The 15,384-nt window shown below is 41.0% G+C and overlaps 5 protein-coding genes across 5 annotated transcripts in view; 1 reads left to right on the top strand and 4 right to left on the bottom strand.

The window, feature by feature from the left end:
• SARC_02070 (hypothetical protein) overlaps positions 1–4,881 on the top strand; it is a 28,898-nt gene extending 24,017 nt beyond the window's left edge. Inside the window, exons 8-14 of the mRNA XM_014304193.1 lie at positions 302–524; positions 985–1,118; positions 1,358–1,498; positions 2,611–2,804; positions 3,430–3,555; positions 3,894–3,940; positions 4,328–4,881. Coding sequence (XP_014159668.1) covers positions 302–524; positions 985–1,118; positions 1,358–1,498; positions 2,611–2,804; positions 3,430–3,555; positions 3,894–3,940; positions 4,328–4,439 — 977 coding nt within the window. The 3' untranslated portion in view covers positions 4,440–4,881. The remainder of the gene's footprint in view (positions 1–301; positions 525–984; positions 1,119–1,357; positions 1,499–2,610; positions 2,805–3,429; positions 3,556–3,893; positions 3,941–4,327) is intronic.
• Positions 4,882–6,170: 1,289 nt separating this feature from the next.
• Positions 6,171–6,545, bottom strand: SARC_02069 (hypothetical protein; the record flags this gene model as incomplete). The annotated part of the gene is made up of 1 exon (XM_014304192.1): positions 6,171–6,545. One exon carries the CDS (start codon positions 6,543–6,545, stop codon positions 6,171–6,173), a length of 375 nt encoding a protein of 124 aa, XP_014159667.1.
• Positions 6,546–7,580: 1,035 nt separating this feature from the next.
• SARC_02068 (hypothetical protein) lies at positions 7,581–7,877 on the bottom strand (the record flags this gene model as incomplete). Its single annotated transcript, XM_014304191.1, has 1 exon — positions 7,581–7,877. The coding sequence occupies one exon, from the start codon at positions 7,875–7,877 to the stop codon at positions 7,581–7,583; it is 297 nt and encodes a 98-aa protein (XP_014159666.1).
• A 2,864-nt stretch (positions 7,878–10,741) lies between these two features.
• On the bottom strand, positions 10,742–12,995 carry SARC_02067 (hypothetical protein). Its single transcript, XM_014304190.1, has one exon. The coding sequence runs from the start codon at positions 12,920–12,922 to the stop codon at positions 10,790–10,792; it is 2,133 nt and encodes a 710-aa protein (XP_014159665.1). The 5' UTR covers positions 12,923–12,995; the 3' UTR covers positions 10,742–10,789.
• A 1,927-nt stretch (positions 12,996–14,922) lies between these two features.
• The window catches only part of SARC_02066 (hypothetical protein), a gene marked incomplete at its 5' end in the record, with an annotated part of 6,889 nt that continues 6,427 nt past the window's right edge, over positions 14,923–15,384 (bottom strand). The window contains one exon of the mRNA XM_014304189.1: positions 14,923–15,092. Coding sequence (XP_014159664.1) covers positions 15,023–15,092 — 70 coding nt within the window. The 3' untranslated portion in view covers positions 14,923–15,022. The remainder of the gene's footprint in view (positions 15,093–15,384) is intronic.

Raw genomic sequence — 15,384 nt, 5'->3', positions numbered from 1 at the left:
TGTGTGTGCCTGTTGTGTGTGTGTTTCGTTGGTAGTATATATATATACTATATTATTATAAGTAATAATAAATTAAATAATATAATATATACGTATATATATATAATAATAATAAATAAATAAGTATATATATATATATATATATATATATATATATATATATATATATATACATATATTGTATCCATATATATGCATATTCGCATGCATATTGGTATATATTTATATTTAATATCCGATACCCGAGGGGTTTCAAATTATTACGCCTCAAGTAATCTACCCATCAAATTTTGGTTCATAGTGTTCTGTGAGACCTCTGTTCTGAGTAGACTGAGCGGTATGGCCCCTGCTCATTTCGGTAAGAGGAGAAGTGGTCTACAAATGGGCTATTTATCGCACAATGATGAGAAAAGTGAGAATGTTAGCAAGCAGACAAAAATATCTTCGCCAAATATGTTCATGGCTGTGCCTACGATCTATGCGAAATTGCTGCAAAGACATCGAGCGCTACTAGCCAACGAAGCGTATGTTGAATCAAACGACTTGTACGTGATATGTATGAGGGTGCTCGGGGTTTCATGTTATCACATGTTTGACGTGGGGGTCTGATGCCTGTGTGTAATCAATAGAGTAACTGCTGGAGTGGGAATGATGCAGGTGTTTCAAATTTTATCCTGACAAACATTCAGACATGTTTTACTGCGCGTTTATGAAATGGGATTGAGAGATGTTCATATGCAGCAATGATTTTTATGAATAATGATATGGGTACGGTTCCCCCGAAGCTAGTGTTTTAGAGTCTGGTGTATCGGATGTTTTAACTCAATATGTAGCTCGAACTGTCAGAATGCAGGAGACTGTGCAGGCTAAGCCCACAGCCTCACGTGCTATTGTTTAAAAACAGCTTGGAATTTAACACATCATACGGTCACTTCTCTTCCAAAAAGTGCTTACAATTTCTTTCGTATGTATTTAAATCTTCAGGGATGTGTCTGCAGAACTTCACGACAAACTGAAGCAAAACCTGCGCCTCATGACAAGTGGCTCTGCACCTCTTCCGATATCAGTCATGGATGAGTGGAGGCGAGTTTCGGGACACACGCTGTTGGAGCGTTACGGTAGGTGCTGCGAACAAAATTTAATGATTCAATTAGTGTTTGTGTGTATTCACATGCCAGAAAAGTGTATATGTATACAATGCACATGTATATATGAATATAAATGCAAACACAAGTGTTATAGCACATTGATTTAAATACCATCATAATGTACCTTCAGACTAAGTCTGGCATCAATTCCAATACAGACTTGCGCGCACCACACTATTGACAGTCCATACTCCGCCGCACATGCACAGGCATGACTGAGACGGGTATATGTATATCCAACTCGTATGAGGGCGAGAGGGTCCCTGCCGCTGTCGGAAAGCCCATGCTTGGTGTCGAGGCAAGAATAGCAAACGTCGATAATCTCGAGGTTGTGCAGGATATCGCGGACGGTAGGTATTGACATCGTTTGCTTCCAATATGGATTTCTTTTGCTTCCAATCGCGAAACGTGTTATATATGGACATGTTATGTAGAAGAAACCTCGAAATGTACCGCAGCGTGACTCTGCTTGGCGCGGAGGCAAGGATTACAAAGGTCGCCTATAAACCCTATTTAAAGGGCGTGTGGATATATTCATACGATAAGTAAGCTCTCTTGTCATGATTTTTTTTTTCGTGTATAATGTTGACGCGTTGTATCCCAAAGATATGTGTACATAACCTGTAGTTCCATCAGCGTCTGTCTTTGTATGAAACCTATCCTCAGAGCGTTTGAAGCGTCTGGGTTGAGTGTAGTATGTTGGGCCCAATGACGTAAGCCGTGCGTCATTTGCGAGTTTCAGCCCTGTACATTGTAAACAGCCATTCACCCCCACGCACGTGATCACAAAGTTACGGCCCGCAACTGTGTGAGTAGTCCTAAAAGAGTGTAGTCTGGTAGTGAGCACACCAAAACATTTGGTGGCCATGAACGTATCAGTGCATTCATAGTTCAAGTTATAAACGATGCTGATACGATTCATATGGCTGTGTTAGTAGAGTCTGTACAATTCATATGGGAGACCTTCAGACCAGTGGCGTATTTGGCAGGTTTTAACTGTTCCTAATACTGGGCACCAGGTGCACCAGGAAATTTAGAAGCGTCTCAGACTATCTTTTAGATCATCAGTGTGTTGTTCTCCTCTATTTTTTTACACAAAGGTGAATTCCGGTATACCTCTCATTTGGGACGCTGGTATGTTTAGAGAGTACTGTTGCGCTATTCAGGTCTCCCATACATTATTGCGCGACTCTGAGATACTGCCAAATCGGGGGCACGGGTGTGTTTATTGAATAATGGGGTGGTGCGTATGTAACCGCAGCAGCCTATATTCATAGGTATTGAGAGTCCGATTCTCTGGTTCTCACGTACGTATTTCACGCACTGCTCATGCCATACATAGGTAAATCTGGGATAATCCTAAATCAGGTGTGTTGGCGTATCTAGCGAATAACGAGGTATGCAGAGACCGATTCTGTGTTTCTCACATACGTATTTCACGTACTAATTATCCCATACATAGGTGAATCCGGGATACTGCTGATCCGGGGTGCTGGTGTGTTCAGAGAGTATTGGGGCAATGTCAGGGCGACCGCAGAATCGTTTGTGGACGGGCAGTGGTTTGTAACTGGCGATGAAGCGGTAAGGGAACCGAATGGCGTCATACGCATCTTGGGACGAGCCAGTTCGGATATACTGAAAACGGGCGGATACAAGGTGAGGCGGGGTTGGTGTGGGGCGTATACTTGTGGTCATCTAGTTGACATACCCGGAACAGATGGCGGGTGTAGGAGTACGAGACCGGCGTGGAACTATACCACACCGAGATGAGCCAGTTTTTAGATGACGAGACCGAGTAGAACGCCTGATATGTGTATGTTTGTATCTTCATGTCATAGCTGTTTTCGCGTTGTCAATGCATATTCAATTATTTTGTATATGTTTCTCTAAGTTTGTGGTGTCAAGGAAGGTTCTGGAGATACTGATTGTGTGTGAGCTCTGATTAAATATATAGCGAATGTACCGAGCAAGGAAATTAACTTGCTAGATCTTTTAGTGATGGAAAACCCACGGGTTATACAACAGTTGCATGAATGATAAATCATGTACACCCAAATAGTTTACAAGATACGGAACACATACTCTATCGCCTATCTACCCCAGTTTTTCATCAAGGAAGGCTCAGAAGTGGAGGATGTGTTGCTACAGCATCCAGTGGGGCTGGTGTGTGATGTAGGATATCTGCATCTGCCTCATGCAATACAGGCCATACTCTTGTATAGCGTGCGAGAATGAATAAATACTCATAAGCTGCTTCGCTCTGAACTTGTTTGTTGCGTAGGTAAGCGCCTTGGAAGTGGAGAATGTCCTGTTAGAGCATCCAGAGGTGAACGAGTGCGTGGTCTATGGCACTCCTGACGAAGTATGGGGCGACCGGATAACTGCGATGGTCGTGCAGCACAACCCCGTATGTCTGTTCAACACTTAACGTTACACAATGTTGCTCATTGGTTGACTGAGTATTCCTGTGACTGTGATGGGAGATTAATATCAAACTGAGATTGAACGAGCTTGTTGATGGAAGAATAAGAATCCTGTTGGATATGTAAGATTCGGTTAGTGTATACAGAGACATCCAGTGTGTATGTTAGGCTTAGCTTTAACTTACTTACACTTCACAAGCGACAGAATCTATTGCATACGACACTGGTTCAGGTACATTTATGAACGGGATATTAGCAATGATTTATACACTCACTAACTAACTTTGTTTTTGGTTCGGTGGTGTTGTCAATTGTTATGCAGAAGCCTGAACTAATGATTGAGGACCTCCGAACTTTTGCCAAGTGCAGGTAAAGTATTGCGAGCTTCCGTTTCAGACCGATAGTGGCTTGTATTAGGGACACTGTGCGCAAATGTGCATTGCTTGTACGCCTATTTTGGCTTTGAGAAACTGTAGACCTTTAGCACCAACAGATGAAGTGTGCAATTGGTCGCACGTATGCGCTAAGTTAGCAGTTCGGTTTCGATCTCCTGTGTGTAGCACGCTGAGCAAGCTGTATGGAAAATTATGTAGGCAGCTCCAAGCTTACGCGCCGTCTGCTTTTAAGTATATGTGATTGTGGGTTTGCTTGGTTTCGTTGATTCATGCAATATTATTTGATCGCGCTTGTTTATACGATTATTATCACTCTAACTCGAAGGCTTTTACTTATGAGGACCTCTTTTTTTTGCACCAGGCTGGCTGATTACAAATTACCATCCCGTCTCGTCTTGAAGGAAACGATACCTCGCAATGCTATGGGAAAAGTGAACAAAAAGGCGCTTGTGAAAGATAAGGCAAACTGGTAGAGGCTGGTTATAGACCTGGGTGCACGAACAATCTTCAATACATACATGGTGAACGCTGACTTTTAATGACTTGAATAGAGATGATTTTTCTGGTCCGAAATGCTGATAGTAGGATACAATGGGGAGGGGAATTACTTACCACATTGTTATCCAATGGCTGAGGTCGCTCTGCAGATCCCGACTATTCTGTACCTTTTTGTAAAAGTCTATATAAGGTAGATCCTTCTCCATCCAGAATCAATGGTCTTTTGTATTATCTGATTTTTGGCCGCATGCCATCGATTCTCCTGTGTTTGCATAGGCGTGCGAGGACACCACGTTTGAAAGTCGTATTCAGTTTCAGTACTAGTATTGCCACCAAGTCGTGGGAATAGTAGATGATTCCGTAATGAAGCATTCATTAAACCAATATAATCAGGTTGCTGTGACCCGCAAAGACAACCAAACTTAACATACTTCGTACAAATATACCCTTGTATAGTTTCTCCTGAGTCATCGATTTCATTGCGAAGATTCTTGTGTGGTAATTGATACCATTAATGCCAACGATGTTTCTTTAATCTTTTGGGTACGTCATTTCTCTAACTGATTCACAAACCTGAACGCTCCGAACTGCAGGCACAGAACAAATAAGCTCGTACCCAACATCACGGCAATACCACCCAAACTCCCCTTTGAGTGTTCTATGCAAACTACTTCGCCACTGTATTATCATAGAGATGTACCACAATCGTCTGAAATCCACAGTAGAAAGCACTAAGGTATTGAATCCACATAACCTATTCTGGTGTACTCGAAATATTGGTACTCCAACCGTTGAAGGCTGATACCATCACAAACGGCGAAGCGAATGACGAAGTGGATGGATGATAACATATCAGACTCGATACACAAATACTCCACAAGTATGAAAGAAACTGGAAATCCAGCTAGACAATACCATCTCATGATAAGCAGAAGCGTTCCAGATAAGACGCAGGGGGCAATTTTTTGGTATAGAGTTAGACGTTATATATGACAGGACATCGAAATGGTCCTCGGCGCGTTCGTTTTGGAAGCTTATTCGGGGTGCGATCATAGCTGGGGCTGGGTTTAAGGGTGTCAAACTGGTTACAATCAGCAAGACAAACAGACAACTGATAATCAAAAGAGTAGCATTTGACATATCCGATGCCGGATTGTATATATCGCTGTTGACAAATCCCAGCAAGAGTCTCACGACGGAATTTTGTATCAGCAAGGAAGTCGAAACTGTCTGTATCTCCGCAGAAACATCAGCGTGCATGTGCTTGCATAATATAATATAAAATAAATCCGTATAATGTGGTCCACATATTGATACGCACATTTGTCGGCATGAAGTACTCCAAAGGTTCAATGCGTGTTCTTGATGCTGCACTAAGCGCGACGTTCGGCCTTAATGTTAGCATCTCGATCTTTTGCCAACATCAACGATTCGAAATTAGACATTATTCACTACTTCTTAATACATTTATGTACACATATGAAAGTCGGATTTACGGTCGCAACATACAGTTGATATAGATTTTCAGGAATTGTATCTGTGCCACATTTGAAATCGCTCTAGATCGACGTGCTTATGAAGTACAATATGCTTTTGTTGCAATATTATGTAAAACTATCGTATTCGTTGACGCCAAAATTATCGCCCCAATTGATTCACATACTTAAAAGCCCCGAATTGTAGATATTGAAACACTATTGACATACCTAACATATAACGAGACCACCCCAATCACCCCAATCGGTGTTCAAGGCGAACTGTTTCGCCACAGTGTCATCATAAAGATGTACCACAATGGCTTGAAATCCATAGTAGAAAGGACTGGGGTATTGAATCCATGCAATATATCCGGGCGTACTCGACGTATTTGCACTCCAACCGTTGAACACGGCGAGAAGACCGACCACACCACCCGCTAAGCTATTCCCCATAGCAAGCGACGTAGCACATGCTGATGTGAACGATACAATTGACTCGACGCATATGTACTCCACTACTACCACCGCGAATACAAACATCTTCTGCGAGGCCGAGAAACCAACCAGCCAGTACGAGCTCATAACTACTATTAACGACAGCATTTAAAGCAGTCAAACTGGCCACAACCAATACGAAGAAGATATATGCGAATTGATATTGAAATCTGACGAAATTCAATGCATCCATGGTCGGAGTGTACACGTCTTTGTAGACAATTCCCAGCAGAAGTCCCATAACCACGTTATTTGCTATAATTGTCATGATCTCATCGGCGTCCCTGAAGAATAAACGGAATTTTCGCTTCTGGAGCAAGCAGTGCTGTTGGCCCCGGGACAGTGTATATTTAGACCGCTCGCGACCGTATCCCACTTTCATGAGCGACTCCTTCATTGTATCTCCTTTGTCGATCACATCCAAATTATTGATCAAGGCCGGATTTATGTGCTTGTTGTACTGCTCAACAAAGAACTCGGGGTTTGCGCCATCTTACCCAGGTGTGACTATAACCAGAAAATGATCAGCTGGAGTGGTGTACTGTGGAACCGGATATCCAAGTTTTGCGAAGTAGTCCTGTGCTTCGCCTCGAGGGCCGTTATACACAGCCTTTCCTTCGGACAGAAGCAGAAGGTGATCGAACATGTCAAAAACGCTGCTCTTAGGTTGATAAATAACGACTATGAATGTAGTTCCTGTTAACTTTGCCAAGTTTTTCAATGCTCGCACGCAAGTCTGTGCACCAGTCGAAAAAAGACCACTGGTAGGCTCGTCTAAGAAAGCAATTCCCGGCCGAGTGGTAAGACCTTTTAGAAGTGCCAAACGTCTACGTTCATCACCGCTAATACCTCACTTCTAGCCATCCCCAATATACGAATCCGCAACGTGCGAAAGTCAGACAATTTTCAGCAAAAACTCCAAGTGCTGTTGTCTGAGCCCAGCGTCCGTCTCGTCCTCGGTATGAAATGCTCTCATACGTTAAGCGAACATTGCCGACTCACGAACTTGAACCATACTCAGCTTGTGGTACATAGCTAGTCATTCTATTAAAAAATTTATCAGGTGCGTGCCCATTAATAGTGATTTCTCCAGAGTACGGCAGGGTCTTTTTTTTGCGGAAGTATATCCAATAATGTTGATTTTCAGCTACCACTTGGTCCCATTATTGCCACCAGACTGCCAGGCACGAAGGAGCCTGATATCGAATGCAGTATCGTTTGCTCATACTTGTTACCCGCTGCATCGTGTGTCTTCACCTTAAAGCTCAGCTCTTTGAACTTCAGTTCCATAGCAGGGAATACGCCTAGGTCATCAATAACATTTGTAATATCTTCGTTCACGTTCCCTTTGATATCAATAATCTCTTCGATAAATGGTATAACATCTGAAGCCTCTTTGTCATTTTCGTATTTATAATCCTGTTCCCTGTTATGCAACATAGCTCGGTATAGCTCCACCGCCAGATGCGTTGTGCCATTCCAACCTTCGCCAGGGCCGTGGGAGAGGGAATTGGTGCTATGCACAGATGCCCGTCGCTGTCTAATGTAAGAGCTAGGAGATACATATACCGATGAAACCGATCTCGATGCTTTGCTAGTAGCCTCCACTATATCGATGCTTTGCTCTTAGCCTCCACTATATCGATGCAAACATTATCGTTCATGGCAGAAGGTATTGTTATCACATTTTGGTTCAAACTATATTTTTGTCGTGTGTGGTTCTTTTGTCAAATAAATTATAAAGAAGTGCTGTGATCTAATGTATTCTGTTGCTACGTTTAAATATATACAAATTTTTGATGTCAATGAATACTAACCACCAACGTCAAGCTAAAGGGAGTTATTTCGTCAACACGTAGGTCAAATGACTTTAAAAAAAAAGAAAAAGAGGTATGAAACGGAAAATCGGAAAATCACAACCGTGAAGTTGTGAGCTTGTGAAGTAAGAAGTTTGAACCTTATTAAAATGCAGTCCTACTACTCCATAGCCTCTTCTAAATAAAAACAAGGCTATTTATGTACGTCATTGTACAGAATGAGATTTCAGATTAACGATTATGAGACTCGAACTAACATTTTATTAAGACGCTATGCCAAAAATGGATATAAATATTTTATCACTGAAAGGCAAAGCGTAAATACATATATTTAGTTACATAAACAATAGAAGTCCCTTCTCATCCCACTTATAAAATAACAAAAATAAAATGTGTCACAGATCTAGTCACGCTACAAGCCATATTAGGTTAAACGTTTCCCATTCCAACGCATAGAAACGGTTCCCATCCAAAATTTTACTGCTTCTTTTGTGCGTTTAATACTAGGTTTGTGGTTTATATTTATACTGTAAATATGTAAGAATTTTAGTTTATTTTATTTTTAAAAAACAAATAAAAATGCGTCTGGACTCTGGCGAACTGGCGAGACCTTGTCTCCGGCTCTCCGCGAGAGTGCGAGACCTAGAGTCAAATTTTTACTCTCTAATAAATATGTACCTTGACCCGATCTAGCTATTGATAAAATATGTTGCTATCAATCGAATAGAGAGAAATCTGAAATCTGAAATCTGAAATCTGAGATTATCATAAACTCATCGATAGATTCGATACCTTGAATTAAATAATGATGTATATTTGTAAATAAATAAATAAAAACGATACATTCGTTGCATTGTGCCGTATTTATTTATTATTTATAGCTATTTATTATTTATGTAGTATTTAAATAGTTTATACAATATTACAGCTAGCTATAGGTGTACGTTTTACCACTAAAAATCCGTAGAATTTATAAAATAACCCAAAAAATAGGGGAAGCTCTAGAGTTTTCTGGAGTCGAGCCCTAGTCTAAATACTATTTAGAGCCCTCCTGCCTCGTGCCTGGCGTCAACACTCAACAGTCCGACATCCGACGGACAAAGATTACCCCAGTTTCGCGTAAGCCGCATCCAGTCCACTCGCAAAGGTAGGTCGATATTTATAGGCCCACATAAGGCGACTTTGGCCCAAGTACCGAACTATTAAGCGTGTACACTGCAAAAAAAATCTTTACCGATACAACAGTCAAGTATCAGTTTTCGGTACAAAATCTACACCTATCACCTGAAATAGAATAGAACACCTCAGACTAGAGAGCCAATGTTCTGATAACCATGTGAGCGTGAATTCGTGGATCCATACTTCAGAATTTTATAAAAAAGTATCGTTTCATAGCCTTCTTCTCAATTATACAAGAGAAGGCTATGTATGATCGTGCACTGTAGTTCAACAATGTTGAATTTTGGTTTGTCCCGTTCTGTTTGTAAATTTCAGGTCCCAGGGACTTTGTCCTGTTCTGTGATTTCATTAACCGCCAATTTGTTTTTTAGAACATAAATTCAAAAAAAAATTCACTCGGTTCATATACATAGGAATATCAGGGCTCGGGCGTTAATACTTTTATAGTGACGGGTGCAGTATATACAAAGTCTGACTTGTAATGATGACGGTTGACCACGTTTTAACACGATAACACATGGTACGGTTTAATATAAGCCCGATGGGATCATTCTTAGAATGCACTTTGCGAATGAACTAAATACGTCAAAATGAAAGTGACAAAAGCTGCTAGATATATGTACCGATATCTCTCAAGTGTCTCAACTCTCAACGCAAACGCATCTTGTCACTTGTGTTTACGATGTTTTGTTCTTGGAGTAAAACAATTCTTAGAATAGATTTTTTATATATAAAAACTAGTAGACGTTTTTTTGTTGCATCAACATTAGGCGCGTAAATATGTAGTATTCCGTGGCGGTATGTACCATATCAACGCTGGCGGCTGCAGTAAGCTGGTGGTAGTATCGATAGTTATCTGCCAGATGTGGTGAACGAACGATTTGGTATCAATGCAGCATCTTCCAAAAAATACTTAGCAGCCATCCTGCTAATAGTATTGTGATCATGCGACGTGTTGTCGCTAGCCCCGCTGAATTTACATGAACTTCCGGTCCGTAAAGAATCGATATTCAGATGCAAGCTACATATTTTGATTTATGTGTATCGCTTCCACCCTACATGTGCGGATACACGGAAGCAATTTGATAGATATCTGAATAGATAACACGTTGAATGTGAATTATATCACACGAAAAACGTGGTTAGGATTTTTAACGACCTAACTCGGTAGTCTAGTGATACACAGTCTAAGAACCCCATTTTTTATTCTCTAGCTGCTACAACCTAGAATATTCTTCCGTGATAGAAACTTTAGCTTTTGATCGATCATTTAAGTACAATACACTGGCATCTACTTCTAGGTTTGACGTCAAATGTACAGTTTTTATTTGTATACAGTACTAAACGAGCCCCATACTATCGCTCGAGCTGATTGCAATATTTCAGCGCCCAAAACTGCAGGTATCTATAGAATATGGTCATAGCCAACATAATAACAATACCACCCCAAACTCCCCAATCACTGTGCAAGGCATATTGTTTCGTCACTGTCTCATCATACAGATGAACCACAATTGCTTGGAACCCATAGTAGAAAGGACTGAGGTACTGAATCCATACGACATACGTCGGTGTACTTAAACTATTTGCACTCCAGCCGTTGAATAACGACAGAATACTGATGACGGCGCCCGCCAGGCTATTCGCCATAGCAATCGATGTGGCACACGATGACGTGAAAGATACTATGGATTCAACACAAATGTATTCCACCAATACAATCGCAAATACAAACATTACTTGCGAGGCAGGGAAACCAGCTAACCAGTATGAGCTCATAACGAGCACAAGTGTTCCAGTTATAGCGCAAGTAACGAAGGTAGTTAAAAACTTTGAGATCATGTACGGCAGGACATCGTAGTAACCCTCCGCTCGTTCGTTCTGGAAGATGACACGGGATGTGAGCATAGCAGGTACCGAATTCAAGGCTGTTAGACTGGCAACGATTAATACAAAAAAAATGTATGCAAATTGATAGCTGAATCTAGCTGAATTCACTGCGTCCAACTTCGCACTATAAACGTCTTGATAAACAAGTCCCAAGAGAAGCCCCATGACAAGATTATTCGCTAGGATGGTCAAGATTTCGTCGGCATTCCGGAAGAAAAGGCGGAATTCGCGCTTCTGGAGCAAGCAGTACTGATGCCATCGTGACAGTGGAAACTTAGAACGTTCACGCCCGTGCCCTATTTTAACCAGTGACTGCTTCAGCGTGTCTCCTTTGGCAACCACATCCAAATTATTTAGAATGGTCGGATTGATATACTTGGCATACTGTTCAATGAAAAACTCTGGATTTGCTCCGACCTGCCCAGGTGTGATTATATCTAAAAAGTGATCAGCCGGGGTCGTGTACTGTTGAACAGGATAGCCGAGTTTGGTGAAGTAATCCTGTGCTTCCGAACGCAAGCCATTGTAAACAGCTTTCCCTTGGGATAGAAGCAAGAGGTGGTCAAACATTTCGAAAACGGTGCTTTTGGGTTGATGAATGACTACTATGAAGGTAGTTCCAGTAAGTTTGGCTAAATTCTTCAAGGCTCGCACACAGGTCTCCGAGTCCGTTGACGAAAGGCCACTGGTTGGCTCGTCTAGGAATGCAATGCCCGGGCCAGTAATGAGACCTTTCAGAAGGGTCAACCGCCTGCGCTGACCACCACTGATACCTCTTGTCTGCCCATCTCCAATAAATGAATTTGCAATATGCGAAAGGCCAAGAACTTTAAGAAGGAAATCAAGGTGCTGTTGCCTGAGAGCGGCATTGGCTTGGTCTGCCTTGTAATAAGCTTTCATTTTGGATGCAAACATCGCTGATTCAGACACTTTGTCCAGTCCTGAACCGTAATCTGCCTGTGGCACGTAACTAGTCATCCTATTAAAATACTTATCGGGTGAGTGTCCATTGACTGTGATTTCTCCTGTATAAGGTAGTGTTTTCTTTTGGGACAAGATATCTAGCAGAGTTGATTTTCCACACCCACTAGGTCCCATTATGGCCACGAGACTACCTGGTGCAAAAGCTCCTGAAATTGGATGAAGAATAGTTTGATCATACTCTCGCGCTGTCACCCGGAAACCAAGTTCCTTGAACTTCAACTCCATAAGAGGGAACATCCCTAGATCACCCGCAGACTTTCGGATATCCCTTCCCGTGACTTCTAAGAATTCTTTGATAAAGGGTAGGATATCTGCGGTGTCCTTGTCATCCTCGTACACATAGTCTTGCTCTCTGGACCGCATCAAAGTTCTGTAAAGCTCTACCGCTAAGTGAGGTGTCCCATTCCATCCTTCGCTAGGCCCATGCGTAAGCGCATTAATGCTGTGCGAAGAATTCTTTCGTTGCCTCTCCTGAGAATTGGACGATGCATATACCGACGCCGAACTCTCGTGACCTTCCCTTTCCGTGCTCTGTGGAACTCCAATCTCTTCGGTCATATCAACGTATACATCCTCACCGTTTGTGCCTTTTATCTCAATAGTTGCGATTGTCATAGTTCGATTTCTGCAGTGTTATGATGTTTCAGAGGAACTCCAGTTGCGTCTTTATAGATCAAGTTGAGCGCAGCTGTTAATCTTTGGGATGTTTATATACTTTTGTAGGCGTCTATATATATGAATCTATCTACTAAAAATTCAAAATTGAGTATGATATTGTGTACAATTTGTTTATAAGTACCTATGTATGTATGAATGTTCTGATCTAAATTTTAAACTTCAAGAATTTCCCCTCTACTCTGGACTCTTAGAGTCAGGACTCTGGCCTCCCCGGTCTCCGGCAGGCTCTGGTCCTGCCGTCTGGGATTCTGGGCCCTTGCCCCCTGGGGCCTGGGGCCCTGGGCTCTAAAAATAAAAACAAAATATCGGAAATTGAATGGTCAATGACGAAATAAATAATAATTGAAATATCAAATAAATTATAACTTACTTTTGTTTAGCTTTTACTAATTTTTAGTATTTTCTCCATGATGTAATTATTTACAGCACTATAAGTTACTTCCGTCTGTACTCGCTATACGTTTTTATTTTAGGCATATATTAGGCATACATACGCCGTAAACAGCTTTTTTATAAAATAAAAGGACAATGTAGTTTATACTCTAAGAGTCTTACTCTCATTTATTGAGAGCAAAGGAGTAGATAGATTGACGAGAACAACAAGTGCTGCTTGACCAGTGAGTAGTCGTAGCGACCACGCCGACAGCCTCTGGTCTACTCTGGTAGTGGCTTTGGGGCTTGGGGCCTTGGGCCTAACCTCATTACGTTTCCCGTTAAAACGCAAAAAAAACAAAAAACTAAGTGTTTACGTTCAAAGTTTATTCTAAATATAGTCCTATGGGTTTATAAATAGGTACATTTTTTTAGGCGGCCTAACTGTCACAAATTGCCCTAATTTTCACTGTGTTAATTGTGAATAGTTTCAAATCGCCTTTTCATTAAAAAAGGTCAATTTATCAGGTGCAAATTAGGAAAATTTTCATGGTCGATTTGCCCCCGATATACTTTAAACCGCTTAAAAACAAACCTTTTTGCGTTTACGTTTAAAGTTTATCGCATATAGGCAAAACGTATTGAGCTTAGCCTTGGGCTTTCGCCAATGCCAAAAGTGGAAAGTCATGTCGTTTACGGTTTACCGCAGGCCAGCTTTTCCCTTTTTACCCTTTGACTTTTCGTTTTTAAAAACTGTTGACTCGTTGAGTGTTGACTGTCGAGTGTTGACTGTTGAGTGTTGACTGTTGACTGTTACACAGTCCAAGATTCCAAGACTCCAAGTTTAAAGTGAGAGTGATAGTATTCAGTATTGACAGTTGCGAGTTGTGTTGCGAGTTACGACTACTCAGCAACTCTAGAGTAAAAGCTAACCTCAAATCGTTTTCCGTTAAAACTTATTATCAATCGAATATATATACGTTTACGTCCAACTTTTATTTCATATGCGGGCCTTTGTATACTAATAGATGCAACTGGCGGGTCATTTAAGTGTGTACTATTATATTAGAGGTTATGTCGGCCCTTCTGATCTCATGATAATCGTTATAATGTTTTAAAATTGAATAAATATACGTTTACGTTCAACTTCTATCCCATACTCCCATAACGATATGAGCTTAGCTTAGGTAGATAGTCAGTAGTATGTAAATTACTGTAAATCAAATTGTTTTTATTTATTGCAATTGACTTTCAGACTTTTACAGATTGTATTTTGTTTTAAAACAAACAAGAGCCACTCCTGCGATAAAAATATGTTTTACTCCACTTACAAATGCCACAGAGTGAGGCTGTGAGCCAACTTTTGAAAATGGAGACAGAATCTGGTATCGCACATTACAAATTTACAACCTATTTAAAGGAGGATAGAGAAAGTCACAAAGGGTAGTTTTTAAAGACGACCTTCCGAAATGCAGTTATGGGGTACAAAGAGAGAATTAGTATTTAATGTTGTCCGGGGTTCAGACAAAATACATAACAGAGTAAAATGATGCATGAAAAATACCAGCTTATTGTTTATTCCACACCAAGCTGACATGCTCTAGCCATCTTTTATGCTATTGTAAACATACACCAGGATTACTAAAGTTGAATACTACTTCCCAGTTATCGAGTTGCTTGCATTAGTCTCGAATCCTCGGGTATAATGAATGGTGACACATCGGCAGACCGGAACCTGCGACAATAAAATATGTACGACCGGAGGTTGAGAATTAAATTGAAAATCGACTTGCCCTATGATGGAGATCATTGTGAGTATGTGATGTAAATTGGTGTGATCATTACCTGCGAAATTTAAAAGCGAACTAGCAAGTTAGCTTTGATGAGAAGTACGTGACGTTGGGAACAACTAAATGATACATAGGTTGTTGGTAGTATACATTTACTTATACCCGCGTTGCTGGTTAAAAATATCTTTAAACTTCACAAACAGAAATACACACACGCAATTGATAGACACAGAGTAT

Source organism: Sphaeroforma arctica (genome assembly GCF_001186125.1).
Source record: "Sphaeroforma arctica JP610 unplaced genomic scaffold supercont1.89, whole genome shotgun sequence".
In the NCBI taxonomy this organism is placed as follows: Eukaryota; class Ichthyosporea; order Ichthyophonida; genus Sphaeroforma; species Sphaeroforma arctica.
This window is presented reverse-complemented; position numbering and strand designations above follow the sequence as displayed.

What these genes read in the sequence shown, in the direction of transcription:
- SARC_02067 (XM_014304190.1), bottom strand. Translation starts at nt 12,922, where the DNA reads ATGACAATCGCAACTATTGAGATAAAAGGCACAAACGGTGAGGATGTA.